The sequence below is a fragment of the Muscardinus avellanarius genome (assembly GCF_963383645.1).
Source record: "Muscardinus avellanarius genome assembly, chromosome: 4".
Lineage (NCBI taxonomy): Eukaryota > Metazoa > Chordata > Mammalia > Rodentia > Gliridae > Muscardinus > Muscardinus avellanarius.
Window position 1 is genome coordinate 160737567 of NC_137789.1, and position 15966 is coordinate 160753532.

Consider the following 15966-nt stretch of genomic DNA (forward strand, 5'->3'; position numbering starts at 1 on the left):
CCACTTTGGGGACCCACGGGCAGGAGCAGGGAAGCGCCTGGTCACAGAGACAGGGCCTGGGATGAACTGGGGGGGGGGGGGACTGCAGCGCCACCCACAGAGCGGGCTGGCACCAGGTGGTCCTGGGATTGGCGGAGGAGCATGGTGTTGTGGACACAGTGCCACCTGGACCGGCCACTTCTGCCTTGCTGTAGAAGTCTTAGAATCCAGAGGAGAAGGCTTAGGACGGATGAGATTCAAACCCCCAGTGGTACACCGAGGAACTGGGTAGGTATTAGGGCTGCACTGCCCACTTGCCAGGTGCTGTGCAGGGCCCGAGCTGGGAGCCAGCAGGGCATTCTGGGTCCCACACGATGCTGAGGACACCCTCAGTGCCCCACAGCCAGCAGCCCCCTGCAGGGGTCAAGACTCCTTAAGGAGCCCATCCTGTACCCATTCTCAGCATGGTCCGCAAACAGACATTTAAGTCCTGACTCTTGCATGGAAATTTATCTTTAGACTCACGCTAAAGATATAGATGATCCTGGAGGTAAACACATAGCTAAGAGGCTGAAGGTTTTTTTCTGAAGATATTTTCATTATTTGATAAGGATTTAAATGGATTTTAACTACCTCCCTTGATAGTTCTTTTTAAATGTTTTAATTTTAAGGCCTTCCTGGCTTAATACATTATATGGTGCATAATCAGGTTATATATTCTCCATCCTATCTCAGCCTGAAAAATAAGAAGATGGGATTACAATAATGCCTCTGCAGGGGCAATTAAGCACAGTAATCAGGTGCTGAGCTGGCGCCACCCCAGCTCGCCTGGCGGAGCCCAACTCCCCTTCCCCACACCTGCCCACCCGACTGCCCACCTCTGGCTCCTCCAGGCCCAGGCCCGGGGTGGCCGCACCAAGAGCCCTTCCCAGGCGACCAGGACCTCTGGGGAACAAGCTCTCAGAACCATGCCTGTGGTTCTGGAGCCCCCATCCAGTGACACAGTCTTTCTTCTCACCCTTGACCCCAGAACACGGGAACTGCTACCCAGAGGGAGAAGCAGCCCAAGTTCCTAGGGTCTAAATTCAGCACTATGATAATGATAACAACAACAACAACAACAACAACAACAACAACAACAACAACAATAAGTTAATCATCCATAAAAGCCCACAACAAAATCTCTGACCCACAGGCTCCATTTTTTAAACAACTCAGAGTCCTTTGTGGGCCCTGGAGGGAAACCGAGGTCTGGCGTATTCCACAGGGGTGGCCGTAGGCAAATGTCTCCCCCTGAGCATCACATAAGGAGGGGACACGAGTGGCCCTGAGGGTACAGTGGGCACGGGGGGCACACCTGGGAGTGGTGCAGCCCAAAGGTGATGAGGAGAAGTTCTCTGGTGGCTGTCATCTCCCACTACTGCCCTGGCCTTACAGAACAGTGGCTGGGCACTGAGTTTTATGGGCAGGCTGAGCCTGGGGTCACCATCTCTCCATGACTCCACTTTACCATTTGCAGGATGGGAGCCGGCACCTTGGGGGCTCTTGGTCCCTGTGAGGATCCCAGGCACGGGTTCCTTGATGTTCTCAGGGGGAAAGCCTGGCCGAGAGCTGCACATCGAGGCCCGGCCTCTGCCGTCCTGCAGCTTTGCCTTTGGCTTCACCTTGGCCTTTGGAGAGCTTCCTGACCAGCACTTCCTCACCAGCACATACAGTTCTGTGACGGCCAAGGCTGTAGGGCAGCAGAAGCCTGAGTCTTGAAGTGTGGCCCTACGCCAGGCTTTCCCCTCTGAGCATCAAGGAGCCTGGTATTGGTACAAAATCAGACACATAGAGCCAAGGGAGCAGAAGAGAAGATACAGAAGACCCACACCCCGACAGCCCAATGATATTCCACAAAGGTGCCAAACGCCGACACTGGAGAAAACACAACCCTTTTAACAAATGGTGTTGGAAAAACTGGCATTTATAGAAAAATACAACTGAACCTTTACCTCTTGCCTAGAGTCAACTAAAGATGGATCAAAGGCCTGGAAATAAACCAGAGACTTTGAAATTACTAGGGGAGTGCAGAGGTCAACACTCTAACATAGAGAGGCAGGTAGAAACTTCCTTAATAAGACTCCTAAAGCTCAAGAAATTTTAAAAAAGAAGTAAATGGGATATGATTCAACTAAAGTGCTTCTTCTTGTCAAAGGAAACCATCAAGAGTCTAAAGAAAGAGCCTACAGGATGGGAGAATATCTCTGCCCACTATACCTCTGATAGAGATCTAATATCTAGAATATATAAAGTACTTATAAGACTCAGCACTAAAATACAAACAACTCAATTAAGAAATGAGCAACTGAACTAAATAGACACTTCACAAAAGAAGAGACACAAATGGGCAGTAAATAAATGAAAAAATGTTCAACATCATTATCAATCAGAGAGATGCAAATCAAAACTACACTGAGATTCCATTTAGCCCAAATCAAAATGGCAATCATCAAGAAGTCAAACAACAATAAATGCTGGTGAGGATGTGGGGAAATATTACACAGTGTTGGTAGGATTCCAAATTAGTACAGCTGTTATGGGGATCATTGTGGAGATGCCCCAGAAATTTGGGAATGGATCCGCCATATGATCCAGCTATATCACTCCTGGATATTTTTCCAAAGGGACTGAAATCAGATTATCATAATAATATATGCATATCTATGTTTACAGCAGCACTATTTACAATAGCCAAATTATGGAATGAACCTAGGTGACCATCAACAGATGAATGGACTGAAAAATTATGAGCTATACACACAATGGAATTCTGCTCAGCAATCAAGAAGTCAAAGCAATGTCGTTTGCAGGGAAATGGATGGACCTGGAGGACATTATGCTGAGTGAGACCAGCCAGCGCAGAAAGTGAAGGGTCAGATGTCTTCTCTCATATGCAGAAGCCAGGGAGTAATCTGGACACCACCGGAACTTCAGATAATGGGAGAGAAACTCCAGTGGAGCCAGGAGGTGGTGGAGAAGGGAGTGAAAGAGGGAATTAATGAAGGAGTCACATCCTTTGACATTTTGTACATATATGAGAATACCAATGTCAGTCTCGATACCCTGTGGGAGGACTGTGGAGGGAGCCAGGGGAAAGCCCACCAAGTATTGTGTGCACGTATGCCACTAGGAATTACATTATGATGCACCAATAGAAGTATTAAAAAAGGGCCAAGCCGGGCGTGGTGGTGCACCCTTGTAATCCCAGCACTCGGGAGGTTGACACAGGAGGGAGGATCACAGTGCACAGGCAGCCTCAGCTACTTAGTGAGGCCCTGTTTCCAAATAAAGAATAAAAAATAGGGCTGAGGGTATAGCTTGGTGGTAGAATGACCCTGGGTTCCACCCCCCACACAAAAAAAGGGCCAAGAATGAGTCTGTAGCATTATGCTCAGAACCCAGGGTTCTCATTATTGTGTTAAATCGCCATGTCTGACTCAGTCCTCCTGCAGGCTAGGGCTGCAGACAAGGTTATGGCAAGGAGTTCAGGAGCCAGCTGCCCCTCTGTGGGCAGGTGCCCGCCCTTGTCAACCCAGGGTTTGCTGTCCTGACCTTCTGAGAAAACATCCTGGCCACTGGAGCTTGGGCAAACTGGGAAACACAGCCCGACTGAGTCAGCACAAGGAACAATTTACTGCCTGCTGCGGACGCTCGAGGCTGCCGAGCAAGGGCAGAGAAAACTTCATCTGCTTCCAAGCACTGAGCTATGTCAACACCTGCACGGCAGAATACGCGGGGCCTTTATGGACCATTTCCATTTCTAAAATATGGGCTGGGTGGCGCAGCGGTGATGCAAATGGCAAGAAATGTTTATTATGTTTGGGAGCGTCATAAATATTTCTTTTATATCCTAAATAAAACCTAAAACTTCAGAGCATTTTGTGGGGCTCTTTTATGTCTTCTCATTCTGGTCCTGGGCTGGGGATTTAATCAAAATTGAGTGGTGTTGAGCACAAGCTATGGCGGAATGCTCTTCACTCTGCCTGGAGCCGTGCTGGACAGCAGAGGTCCAGAGAGCAGGGCCTGCTACTGTGTCGTGAAGGGAAGCGCCAGGGGACCCGTCGGATGATGCTGAGGGGCTGCTGCGCGGAGCACCGGAAGGGGTGGTTTCTCCTCAGTGTGCCCATTCTCACCTGGAACCAGGCTAGATGAGGACTCCTGCTCGCCTCTGTGGAGACTGCACCTTTGCAAACTCTGAGAAGAGGGGCGCAGGTCTCTGACTTTGTTATTGATGCGGGTACTGGAGGAGTGGAGGAAGTAGGAATAGTAGCAAAGACGAGTCATCCCTCAGCACACTTTGCCAGAGGTGATTTATTTTCACAAGCAGATGGGACGCCCACGTTCTGCACTTCACGGGAGGAATAAGAGGCTGAAAGGAGAGATCATCTCTGACGGACGTAGAGATGGGTTGAATGGAGCCCCCACCGTGGCCGGCGCCGCGCTCTCTGCAGGCTGGAGGAGTGACTTATCTCTTGGGAAGGGCTGCTGCCCTAATTTGCATTCCTCTGGCTTCTCCCTGCTGCGGTTCAGATGACCCCCAAGGGATGGCTGCACAGGCCAAGCCCACGGTGCAGGGACTTGTGCTGTGAGAGGGGTTCAGAGAGCAGACGTGTCCACACAGCGCTGCACAGACTCTCGAAGATGTGGCCACCTCCCAGCATCCCTTGGGGAACTCATCCTCATGGAAGGAAAGGCTCAGCTGGGCAGGAGGGAGGGGAAAGATACAGAGGGAGACTGTTTGGGGTCCTTGAGTGTTCACGCAAACACACACACACAGTGCATACACACACATGCACACATGTGAATACACAGAAATGTACACACATGCACATGCATGCACACAGTCTCCCCACATGTGCAGGAGTGTCCACGTCAGTGGGGATGAACTTAGCCTGCTGGCTCAAACTGGTATGGATAGCACCATCTCAGTTCCAGAAACTCCACCATCAGGCACTGGAAGACACAGAGTGTGGCTCCAGTCCATCCTCAAGGACACACACCCCTTTCTTGATAATCCAACAAAACACCCTGAAATGAAAACTTCTGTTTGGAAGATCTTCAAACTCCAGCCAACCAGCCTGAGACCCAATTCCAGCTCCTCTTTGTACAGTCTCAGCTTGGGGTGGGGGACAGCCCCAGTCTGTTATGGAAAAGAGGGACAGGTCATGGCCAGAGGGGCAGGAATGACACACATTGACCTTGGTCCTGTGAGCTTCATCCCTAAAACAACCACCTCCAGGAAACGCAGCAGCTTATACAACGGAAAGGAATCTGGAAAGTTCAAACCATAAAACAAGAGGCTCCTCTAAGGACACACCACAGTCCAGTCCACCCAGGTGCTGGTGGCGGATGGGGCAGGCAGGTGCTTGCTTTTGAGTGTGAGTCGTGGGTGGAATTTTCACTTTGCACCCAGTATCTGGGGTCCCAGCAGCAGCGATGTGTCCTTACATGCTGGGATTGAAAATGCGCTTTAGGGAGTGAACTGAGCACAGGGCCAAGGCCAGGGAACCTCTTTAACGTTTTGGAGACAACTTGGATTTCACAGACCATGCAGGCTTGGCAATATAGCTAGGCTTCCAAGAACTATAATGCAAGAAAAATGATATCCCTCTAGTCCGTGCCAACCTGCTCATGCAGAATCCCCACTGCACCCCTAAAACTCCCTCTGCTTCTCCTTCAAACTCCAGGAGCTCAGAGAAAACTCCGAATGGACTTGGTCATTCCTAAAATGTCCACTTTGGTTTCAGAGTGTGGTGAGTGGGAGAGTCCAGGCAAAGATGCTGCGGGTGCCTCATGGCGGCTGCGTCTGGCTGGGTTGTCTGATGGTGGGGCATAAGGGAGACGGAGCTATTACTCAGCTGTTCATTTACAGGGAGAGTTCTATTTCAGCCCAATCTCTGTTTGTGGGTTATTTTATCAGTACCCAGAGCAAAATGCCTGTGCTGGGGCTTTGAAGAGAATGAGTTGGCCAAGTCACTTGATTACAAACTTTTATGTGTGAAGGCGTCAGGCCTCCAGCGCAGGACAGCAGCTGGTTTCATTTGCGGTTTGCAAACCGAGGTCACAGCAGGATGTGTGCATTGGGCACAGTGACTGGGCTGGAAGTAATTTATCACTTTAGGATGGTCTCGGTCAGCACTCCAAATTCACACACTGCCTGACAAACTGTGTTGGAAAAACCCAGTGTCTGCCTGCTAAGTCAACAGGAGACCTGCTGCCATCTCCTGTCCTGCGCCTGGGGGCTTGGCAGAGGAGAGGAGTTCTGGTGTGCCTTGCCCTATCAGGAAACCCAACCATTTACAGTCCCCGTTCACCTTCTTGGCTGAAGATGCTTCCAGCATTCCAACCACGGGGACCTGGTCCTGTAGGATGAAAGGCCGAGCTGGGGCCAGCTGTAGAGATGTGGCCTGCAGCTGCTCTTCACACTAAATATGAAATAAACTTACAAGTAGTTGATTAGCAGTGACATGTTCAGAGTCACTGCTGGGAGTGGCTAGCAGTCCATGCAACTTGGCTCTAGTGGATAGGAGGGGTCCACACTTGGGAAGGCGATGGACCAGCTGGAGCAAGAATGGGAGGTTTGGAAGAATAGGAAACAGAAGTGTGAAAATACAAACAGGAGCCGGGTGTGGTGGCGCATGCTTGTAATCCCCGCGCTTGGGAGGCAGAGACAGGAGGATCGTGCAGGTTCGAAGTCAGCCACTCTGGCTTAAGAGACCCTGTTTCCAAATTTAAAAATGTATAAAATAGGTCTGGGAGTGTAGCCCGAAGGTATAAGGGCTTCCAGGAACCCTAGTACCACCAAAAAATAAAAATAAAAACAGGAAAGACAGACCCACTCTCTGGGGACAAGGGACAGCTCCTTGGCCTGAAGAACCAGGCGATGGAGACTGAGCTTGTATTGACTGTCAATAAGAGCTGTATTAATTGCCAGTAAGAACAAGTTTCACACTTAGACAAAATACAATCCTTTTCTCTTTCTCTAAGCTGTCAGCCAAAGTCTGCAGCCAGGATTGACCTTGGGCAGCTCAAAGTTGGCTATTAGCTCAGCTGCACACTGAACATTAAAACACAGACCCCTACACTTAGAAGAAGAATTATATAGAAACTCACAACAATTTAGACTGAAGTTAGAAGATGAAAAAGCAAGATATATTGCCGGGCGTGGTGGCGCACGCTTGTAATTCCCACACTTGGGAGGCAGAGACAGGAGGATCGCGTAGGTTTGAAGCCAGCCTCACTGGCCTAAGAGACCCTATTTCCAAAAAAATATATAAAATACAGGGTCTGAAAGTGTAGCCTGGAGGTAGAAGGGTTTCCAGGAACCCCAGTACCACCAAAAAAAGAGCAAGATATATTAACCCAATATTAATTACTACAAAATAGTTATAGCCCAAAGCCTCCATACTTTAAAAAACTATACTCCTGTGTCTTTCTTTTATTTATTATAAACAAGTTTTCCACATAATAAGTAACTTCTATCAGACAGAGATAGGAAAAGGCTGAGAACTCACCAAGGACACAAGTGGATAGTACATGCCTTAAGCTTCAAAGCAGGCATGGACCATGTAGCTCCTGATCTTGCTAACCAAGTAACACATTTTGATTAGTGACCTAACGGAAAAAGCTCACACAGTAGAGATAACTGGCAGGCCTGCGCCTGCTTTTGGTGAAAAAAGAAGACTATTAGCTAAGCAGGATGGGAGGAAGGAGATAATACATTTTTATAAACAAAGCTTATTTGTTCAGAGACCTCAGCGTCTTACGTTCAAGGCACTCCACAGCGTCCCTCTGACGTAGTACTTTGATTGCTCTGTCCCTTCTTTTTGCCTTTGTAATAATGAAACCTTTCTTAAGTTTGCAGCAGTGCAGTTCTGGCTATTTTTTTCTAAACTAGCTAAGAACAAGAACCCACAGCTACATCTCAGACTGTTACAATAGGCTTCTGGGAAACCACCCCCATGATGGAGATAATATGCCAAGCTTAGCTTCCCTCTGTGACTAGCGAGCTGGAGGAAGTGTCCTTTCTGCTGGGAGCTGTGCTTGCTGTAGCAGCTCTGGGCATTGTCTTCCAGAAAGGAGCTGACTCAAGGAAGAGGGAGCTGCCCCAGGTCGTGCAAGCTCTCTGGCGCTGGGTAGATTCTTCACTGGGAATGAAGCCATTAAAGTCCATCAGCTCTGAGTGCACTTGCATGAGGCACATCCCCCGAGAGCCAAATCCTCTCACAGGAGGGCCCCAGCCTGCCTGTTTATCCTTTCAACTCCCCTGGACAAACCTGGCAGATGTGGCCAGAGTCTCTTGAGGATCCACTCCTGCACGGCAGTGGACAAGGCCTTCTGGTCGTTCTCTGTCTCAGGAGCAAGATGAGTGCTGAGGATGGCCATACATCAATCAGCCAAGAGTCTACCACCACCTAGACAGGAGACGGCAGCTCAGGCAAGCAGAATCCCCAGCTTCAGAACCCGAGATCAGGGCCCTTCCAGCCCTAAGAGGAGGTTCTGAGCCAACCACAGCCACCCCAGGTGGGGCACAGGCTGCCACCCTCTCCTCCTGGAGAGCTTGTCTGGCCCTGAGGCCCTTTCTAGCCTCTGTGGTTGGGGAATTGGGTCCTGGATGGTCAAAAAAGCTGGTCAACCGCTGTGTCTGTGATGCCTCCCACCAGCTTCTGTGCTACCAGGGGGAGGGGAACAGAGTCCTCTCCCAGCAGCACCTGGCCCAGCTGCACAGACGGCACTGCAGTGTGCCGGGATTGGGAAATGGCATTGTTACTAATTTCAAAATGTATTGGAAAATTGCTTTGGTATTAATCTCAAATGTAAAAAGTAGTCAGAGCCTGGGTGCTGTGCAGACACTCAGGCAGGGAGGGGGAAGCGGCTGTTACACTGCAGAGTTCCCCTGGCACCAAGAGTACAGAAAGGAGTTGTAGCCCAGGGCCTTCGTATTTTAAAGACAAGTTTACATAATAAATAACTTCTAGCAGATAGGCTAAAGACTCCCCAAGGACCGGGAGGATGGTACAGGCCTCTGTCCAAGGGGACAGATACCATGTGACCCCTGACTTTGTTAATCAAGTAACACATTCTGGGTCTTAACCAAGACTTGGGCTTGCACAGGAAACAGGAGCGGGCCTATACCTGCATCAGGTCAGGAGCAAATGGAAAGACTAAACAGGATGTAAGATAGTGAATCCTCATAATCATATCAAAAGGCTTGCCCTGGAGTTCATGGGTGGACCCACACCTAGTCAGGTCAGGAAGACTATGGTTAAGCAAAGATGGGAGATAATAAATCTTTATAAAAACTGTTCTGTATTCAAAACTACTGTGTCTTGTTTTCAAGGCACTCCACTATGTCACTCTGATGTAGTGCTTTATAATATTCTCTTTCCTTCTACCTTTGTAATAATGAAAATTGCTTAAGCTTACAGCACTAGAGTTCTGGCTATTTTTTATTCTAAAATTATCTAAGAACAAGAGCCTGCAGCTCCATCTCACACCGCTCAGTTTGGCGCCCACGTGGGGCAGCGTCACAGTTTTGGCACTGACGAAAGCCCCCAGGATTTCATGAGAACAACGGATTGCCTTAGAGCAGCTGTCTGGCCCCCCACTCTGGCTGCCCCTTGCTCTGCCCATCCTGCCCTCAGGCCTGCTCTGACTTCCCCAAGTGGGCTGATGGCCCAGCTTGTCACCTATGAAGCGCAGCGCAGGAGCCATAAAACGCCTCCCTTCAGGCCCTCACCACACCAATGTCCCCAGCCAGGGCGCCACCGTTACCATGATGGCCACTCATGAATAATCAGGGGCCTTTGACCTGGATCACACTTTAAATACTTAATGGGGGAATGTAAGCAAAGCAAAGTGTAAACATTTGGAGAAACATGCAAATGAACCCGGGTCTCCGATTGTGAGTGGATTGTCTATAGCAACTCATTGGACGAAGCGACCACAGGAAAGTAAACAGTGGCGATAAACACGGGGTCAGGACACCAACACCTGGCCTGCACGGCTGAGAATGCGTCGCACTGCCCAGGAGGAACAGCTGGGCAGGAGTCCACCAGGGTCACCATCCTGGCCCGTCTGGGATGCCGCCTAGGCTCCTGTTCTCATTACTGTTGCCCAGGGCCCAGGCTCCCACGTCCTCGGGGGACCTTCCATGGGGCAGGACATGCCGTGTGAGCCCAGGCTGATGTCACCAAAGGCCATCTGCATGGGACAGGAGGCTCCAGGTGAAGAGGGTGGGCCACACGGCAAGTGAGCGGTTGAAACCCGTTGGGCAGAGAAGGGACACCGCGGGCAAAAAGATGCAAGCCAGGTGAGAACCTGCGAGCAGCAGAATCCAGGGAGGGATGGGGAGGACAGAGAGGGTGGACCAGAGCCACAGGCCTCTGAGGGGCTGGAGCAGCCGGGCCGGCCCAGGGTGGCCTGAAGGGAGATCCGGCTGCGGGCTCGTCGGCAGAATGGCTGTCTTGCCTGTCCACTCTCCTGATGGCTCTGTGCGTGGGGTTGGCCTTACTGATCGACTCCCTCTGGCAGAGTATTTATTATTTATTATTATCTATTATTTAACATCTTAGAGGTTACTATCAAATACATCCACATTATGTTAGTGGCATTTAAAATGAACAGGAGACATGCAAAATTAAAGGAAATTGAAACTTTAAAATCTCTCAAATAGCCTGCTGTTTTTCTGTAATGCCTTAAATGTGTACTGAGGACTTAAAAATAGGTTAATCACCTCTGCTGCCCTCAAATAAGAAAATAATTGAAATATCATCCCCGGACCTTCCTGCCAGGGCTCTTAGAGCTCCGTGTTTTCTCACTGAGGCCTCACCTGGATGTACCCTAGCTCAACTTCTATTTGGATTTGGGGTGCTCCCCCCAAAAGGCTCTTGTGTTGAAGCATGGTCTCCAGTGCAGTAACTTCCGAGGTGGGTGCAACTGCAGGAGACGGGCCTCTGGGCTCAGGACTGCGCTTGTCCTGGCCCTCTCTCCTCTCTCCTCTCTCCTCTCTCCTCTCCCTCTCTCCCTCTCTCCCTCTCCCTCTCCCTCCCCCTCCCCCTCTCCCTCTCCCCCTCTCTCTCTCTCCCTCTCTCTCTCCCTCTCTCTCTCGCAACACCAGCCCTGATGAGCACCGTTGCTGAGCCACGTGTCTCTGTGCCCCGATGTTATGGTTGCCTTGGCATTGACCACGAAGCAATCCTCACAGGATCGAGGATCAGAGACACCGCTGAGGAGCCAGGACTGGTCATCTGAGCACCTGCATCCAAAAGCACTTGGTGAAGTGGCCCTCGCTGCATGGACGTAATCACCTCCGCACTGCCTACCCTGCCGCCCCATTCCACATGAGTAAGTGTGACCTCACAGAGGTTTGTCTGCTAAGAACGCAGTAGAGCGGTGGGAGGGCTTCCAAGAGGCAGGGCCTAGCGAGAGCTCATTAGCTGTCTTAGCTTTATATTGCTGTAACAAAATACCCAAGATAAATCAACTTACAAAGAGAAAAGGCTTATTTTGGCGCATTGGAGTCTTCCTTTTCTGGTTGGTCGGCTTGCTGGGTTGGGGCCTGTGGCAAGGCAGGCATATCATGGTGGGAGCACCGGGCAGAAGACCTGGCCACCTCGTGACAGCAGGGAAACAAAAGAGGGGGAAGAGGAAGCGTTGCGTCCCAGCTCTCCCTCAAGGGCAGGACCCACTGACCTAACTCCTCCTCACTAGGCCCACCTCTCAAAGGCGCCAGGGGCTGGCAGCCAAGCCCTCAACACGTGGACTTTGGGGGATGTTCAAATCCAAACTGTAACAGGGCGTCAGGGGACACGCCCATTGGCCGGATTCACGTAGTTTGCTCCTGCTAGTGGTTTTTAATAAACCAGCAAGTCAGACCCCTCTGTACTTTCTGGACTTGAGTCCCCCTCTTGATCTCCCCCTCTTCTGCTCACCCCAGCCTTTGTGACGCCATCTCCCCTGAGGTTCTCACCAGAGCTGGGCAGAAGCCAGCATCACACTCTTGGGCCTCCAGAACTATAATATGGAAAAACTCCTTTACTATAAAAAATCATCCAGCCTCGGATATTTTGTTATAGCATCAAAGAGCAGAAGAACATACCAGCCCTTCCCTAGTCCTCTTCATCGCTGATCTTCCAACCTCGTGCTCTCCAAACCCCTGGCCAAGCTTGCCAACCCTGCCCATATGCCAGGGCCGCCTTCCCAGGCTTGGACCATGTAGTTCACAGCCTGTCACCTCCTACAGCTTCAGTTTCATTCATAGAAAGACCTCGATCACTGCAGCCTTCAGACCACTGCTAAGCTGGGCCATGGCAGAGCCAGCGCTAGGAAAGCCTCGGCTGTTGACCCCGCCTGCAGCCCCTCCTCTGGTGCTACATGACAAGGAGCCCGGCCTGAGGTGGAGGCCTGGCAGCGGTGTGGGGGAGCAGGTCCCAGGGGATGCGAGTTTACTGATGTCTCCCGGAACTGCCCAGGTAAGCTCGCCCACGCTGCTTCACTTTAGGTGAAGCACACCAAGCAAATCCTGTGTGCATTAGCTGCACTCGATGAAGTTTGAGACAGGCAAATCAGGTCACAGTCACCTAACCCTCTGTGGTCAGGTCCTAGTCCTCTACCAGGGAAGTGAGCGTGCCCACAGTGGTCTTTCAAATGGATGCTCTCACTGTCTTCATGCAGCCCCAGAAGCTCCCATCCAGCACTGCGGCCCCGTCTGCAGCAGCCTCGGAGGGCTCCACAGCACCCAGAGGCCACAGTACCTCCCCTCTTGGCCCAGCTGGTGGAGGGCACCCCATCACACGCCCTGCCTGCACGCCTCCCACAAACACGACAGCCAGCATATCCCATGGTCACAGAACCTCACTACCTCACTGAGCCCAGTTCAGCCTGCTCCGGTGAGTTGCGATCTTAGCCCCGGGGCTGGGGACATCTCGTCCTGTGTCCTCTCTGAACCCTACGGGCATGGCCGCTCCTTTGCCAGTCCTATGTCCTTTGCTGTCATCTGAACTTTTCATCGCTAGGACTGCAGTTGCCTGTGAGAGTAACAAGACCTTCTTATAAAAAGCCTCTGCTCAAGCACCGGGTGGCTGCTAGCTCCTGGCTGGACCTGGCTCATCCTGGACTGGAGCTGGGCCCTGCACTGCCCTGGGTCTGCCCACCACTGGGGCCCGGCCAGGGCAAGAGCTGCCCAATTGCCTGAGTCCAAGCTGCGGCCTGGAGCCGCCTGAGTGGCTGGGAGTAGATTATGGCGATTTAGCAGCAGAGGTGCAGGCACCAGGGCGCATCGCAGCGAAGGTGACTCTAGCTCGCCAAGTCACGTTCTACTAACGTGGACAGAAGTGTTCCTGGGAGGACGAAGGAGAAGGTGATGAAGAAGCTGGCCCTGCTCACTAGGGACCAAGACTTCCTGTCTGAACGCAGCAAAGACTGGCTGAATGAATCAAGCCCCATAAACCTTGATAGAAATAAATGAATTTTGCTACTTTAAAAACTACAACTCAGCCGGGTGTGGTGGCGCACGCTTGTAATCCCAGCATTCGGGAGGCTGAGACAGGAGGATCGTGGTCTGCGGACAGCCTCAGCTACTTAGCTCAGTGTGATCCTATTTCAAAATAAAGAATAAAAATAGGGTGCATACATCCTGTCGAGCGAGATATTGTTCAAGCAGTACTTATACAGCCCTTGTCTGGACTCGTGGTGCTTTCCCGAGTCTTTTGGAATCGATCATCTTGACTTAAAACAATTTTGCTGCTTAATATTGTGAAGGATGCCTCAGCCACAAAAGCATGCTGGTTTAAAATATTTATTAATTAAAAAAAATTTAAAATTTCTGTACAAAGATGATGAGAAAAATCTCATGCAAACTCTGGGCATACAATAAAAATAACTCAAATATTAATATGATGATTTTGTATAAAATAATTCTCTTTATTAGGACCTCTTACAGCTGGCATGGCTCCCTTCTCCTGGCCTGGATGCCCCTGGTGGAGGAACGGGCGGTCACCCGTAGACACTGCAGGGGGATGTATGTATGGTCCAGGTGGCGAATGTCTGCCTGTCGACGATGATGAAAGATGAAATCCTATTGCTACTACTCGGGAAACGAGACGGAGACCTAGGTACACTGGAGAGGCGCTCCTCCTCGCCGACGTCTTCTCGTGGAACGGAGCATCCGTGCACAGGTTGCAGAGAAGTTTGAGAAACACCTTCTGAGTGATGCAAAATGTCCCGAGGTGACGAGAGATGGTTCCTGTTCCTCTCAGTTACAAACCTGCAGTCGATGTATATAATTTGTGTATATTACAAGTAATTGGCATAATTAAAACAATTAGGGGATCGACATATCGTGGCAATTAGAAGTACATCAAACTCCGAATGTTGTACAAAAGAGAGAGCTTCAATATGAAACAGTAATCCTCTGAGAATGCTCCCCGCCACGCCTGCCACCTGCACGCTCCGTCCCCGTGCGCTCCGCTGCCCAGCCGTCCCCCGGCCGCTCTCCGCTGCCACTGCCTCTCGCTGCTGTCTTCCTACATCATCTCATTCTCCGCAGCCTTAGTCTGTTTTCCTTGTCCCGTTTCTTAAGAATAAGTATAAATTGGTTGAAAAAATGCTCCTGGTCCTTCCTTTTTTGAACAAGGCGGAACCTCTGATCCCGGCCATACTTCTCAGCAAACTCCTTAAATGTGGTCCTGAAAGAGAAAGAGCTTTCTGAGACGCCTTCTGCGAGAGCGGCCCAGTGTCCCTGAGCACAGGATGGCAGCCTTTCTGGAATGACGAATGCCCCTCCAGGGGACAGGGCGCCCGCAGGCTGCAGACTGTCCGGGGGAGCCATGGCCTCCTGCACCCGCTCTCCCCACAGGCAGGCCTCGGGTCCCGCAGGCTCCAACCCGAGAACATGGCAGGCCAGCCTCTGGAACCACCCCCCCCAGTCTCCACTGTGGCTACTTGCATCTTCTTTGCTTTAATATCCTCTGTCCCCTGCCCCTACTGGGCTGCCACCTGTCATGGGACTTTGCAGATCCTGCCCCCTCTGCTGGGCATACTGTCCCTTTCTGCTCCCAGTTGGTGCCCAGGCCTCATTGGAAGCTAGGGCCGGCATGCCTCCTTTAAGAAACTCGCCTTCTTCACAGGTCGAGTTCATGAATGCTCAGAGAATCATGAACTCTCTTTGAAGCTGAGATCTGCTTCACCCATCGTGGCCATCCCAGTTGACTCTCTCTTGTGGGGATGGGGGCATCCTTACCAGCAGGTAGGGCGCACGCAAAGGTGAACAGGAAGAGCCCTGGAGGAAACCTCGGAGAAGGCCAGCTATGATCTAGCCCATGCTCATGGGCTAAAGCAGCTCTATCAGTGAAGAGAGGGCCAAGCTTTGCAGGATAAGCAGGGCCTACTCAAAACATGGCCCCTCCTGCCACGCTTGCACTTGAAGCCAAAGGAAGTACTGTGAGCGCAGCCAGGCCCGGGAGGACTGGAGAGAGCCTGTGCACCGCCTCTCAGCACAAAACTGCCTACCTGCTCTCACCCTACCTGCACCCCGGCCTCAGCGTGTGGCAGCGCCCACGGCACATGGATGGAGTGATCATTCTCTGTCCCGGAGATTCTTCCTATGCCCCTATTTCTCTTTACCCAGGATTTTATTGTGTCCTGCAGCTACTTAAGTGTGGCATTAAATTATTACAACTTCATAGCTTTTTATACACAAAACCCACGATTATACTGCCACACTGAGAAGACAAATCTTCCTTAGACTCATCCTCGCTGAGTCGGCTACGGGGCTGAAGTACAGGCTCCCTGTGAGAACTGCCTTGCCTTTCTCTCGTTTTTCTCCTTCCATCCCTCCCTCCTTCCCTTCCTTCCTCCCTCCCTCCCTCCCTCCCTTCCCTCCCCTCCCCTCCCCTCCCTCCCTTCCTTCCTTCCTTCCTTCCTCCTTCCTCCTTCCTTTCTCCC

At 51.1% G+C, this 15966-nt stretch overlaps 1 protein-coding gene across 1 annotated transcript in view; it reads right to left on the bottom strand.

Annotated features, from left to right (window-relative positions):
* Positions 1–14551: 14551 nt before the first annotated feature.
* TCERG1L (transcription elongation regulator 1 like) overlaps positions 14552–15966 on the bottom strand; it is a gene marked incomplete at both ends in the record, with an annotated part of 187686 nt that continues 186271 nt past the window's right edge. Inside the window, one exon of the mRNA XM_080694108.1 lies at positions 14552–14708. Coding sequence (XP_080550234.1) covers positions 14552–14708 — 157 coding nt within the window. The remainder of the gene's footprint in view (positions 14709–15966) is intronic.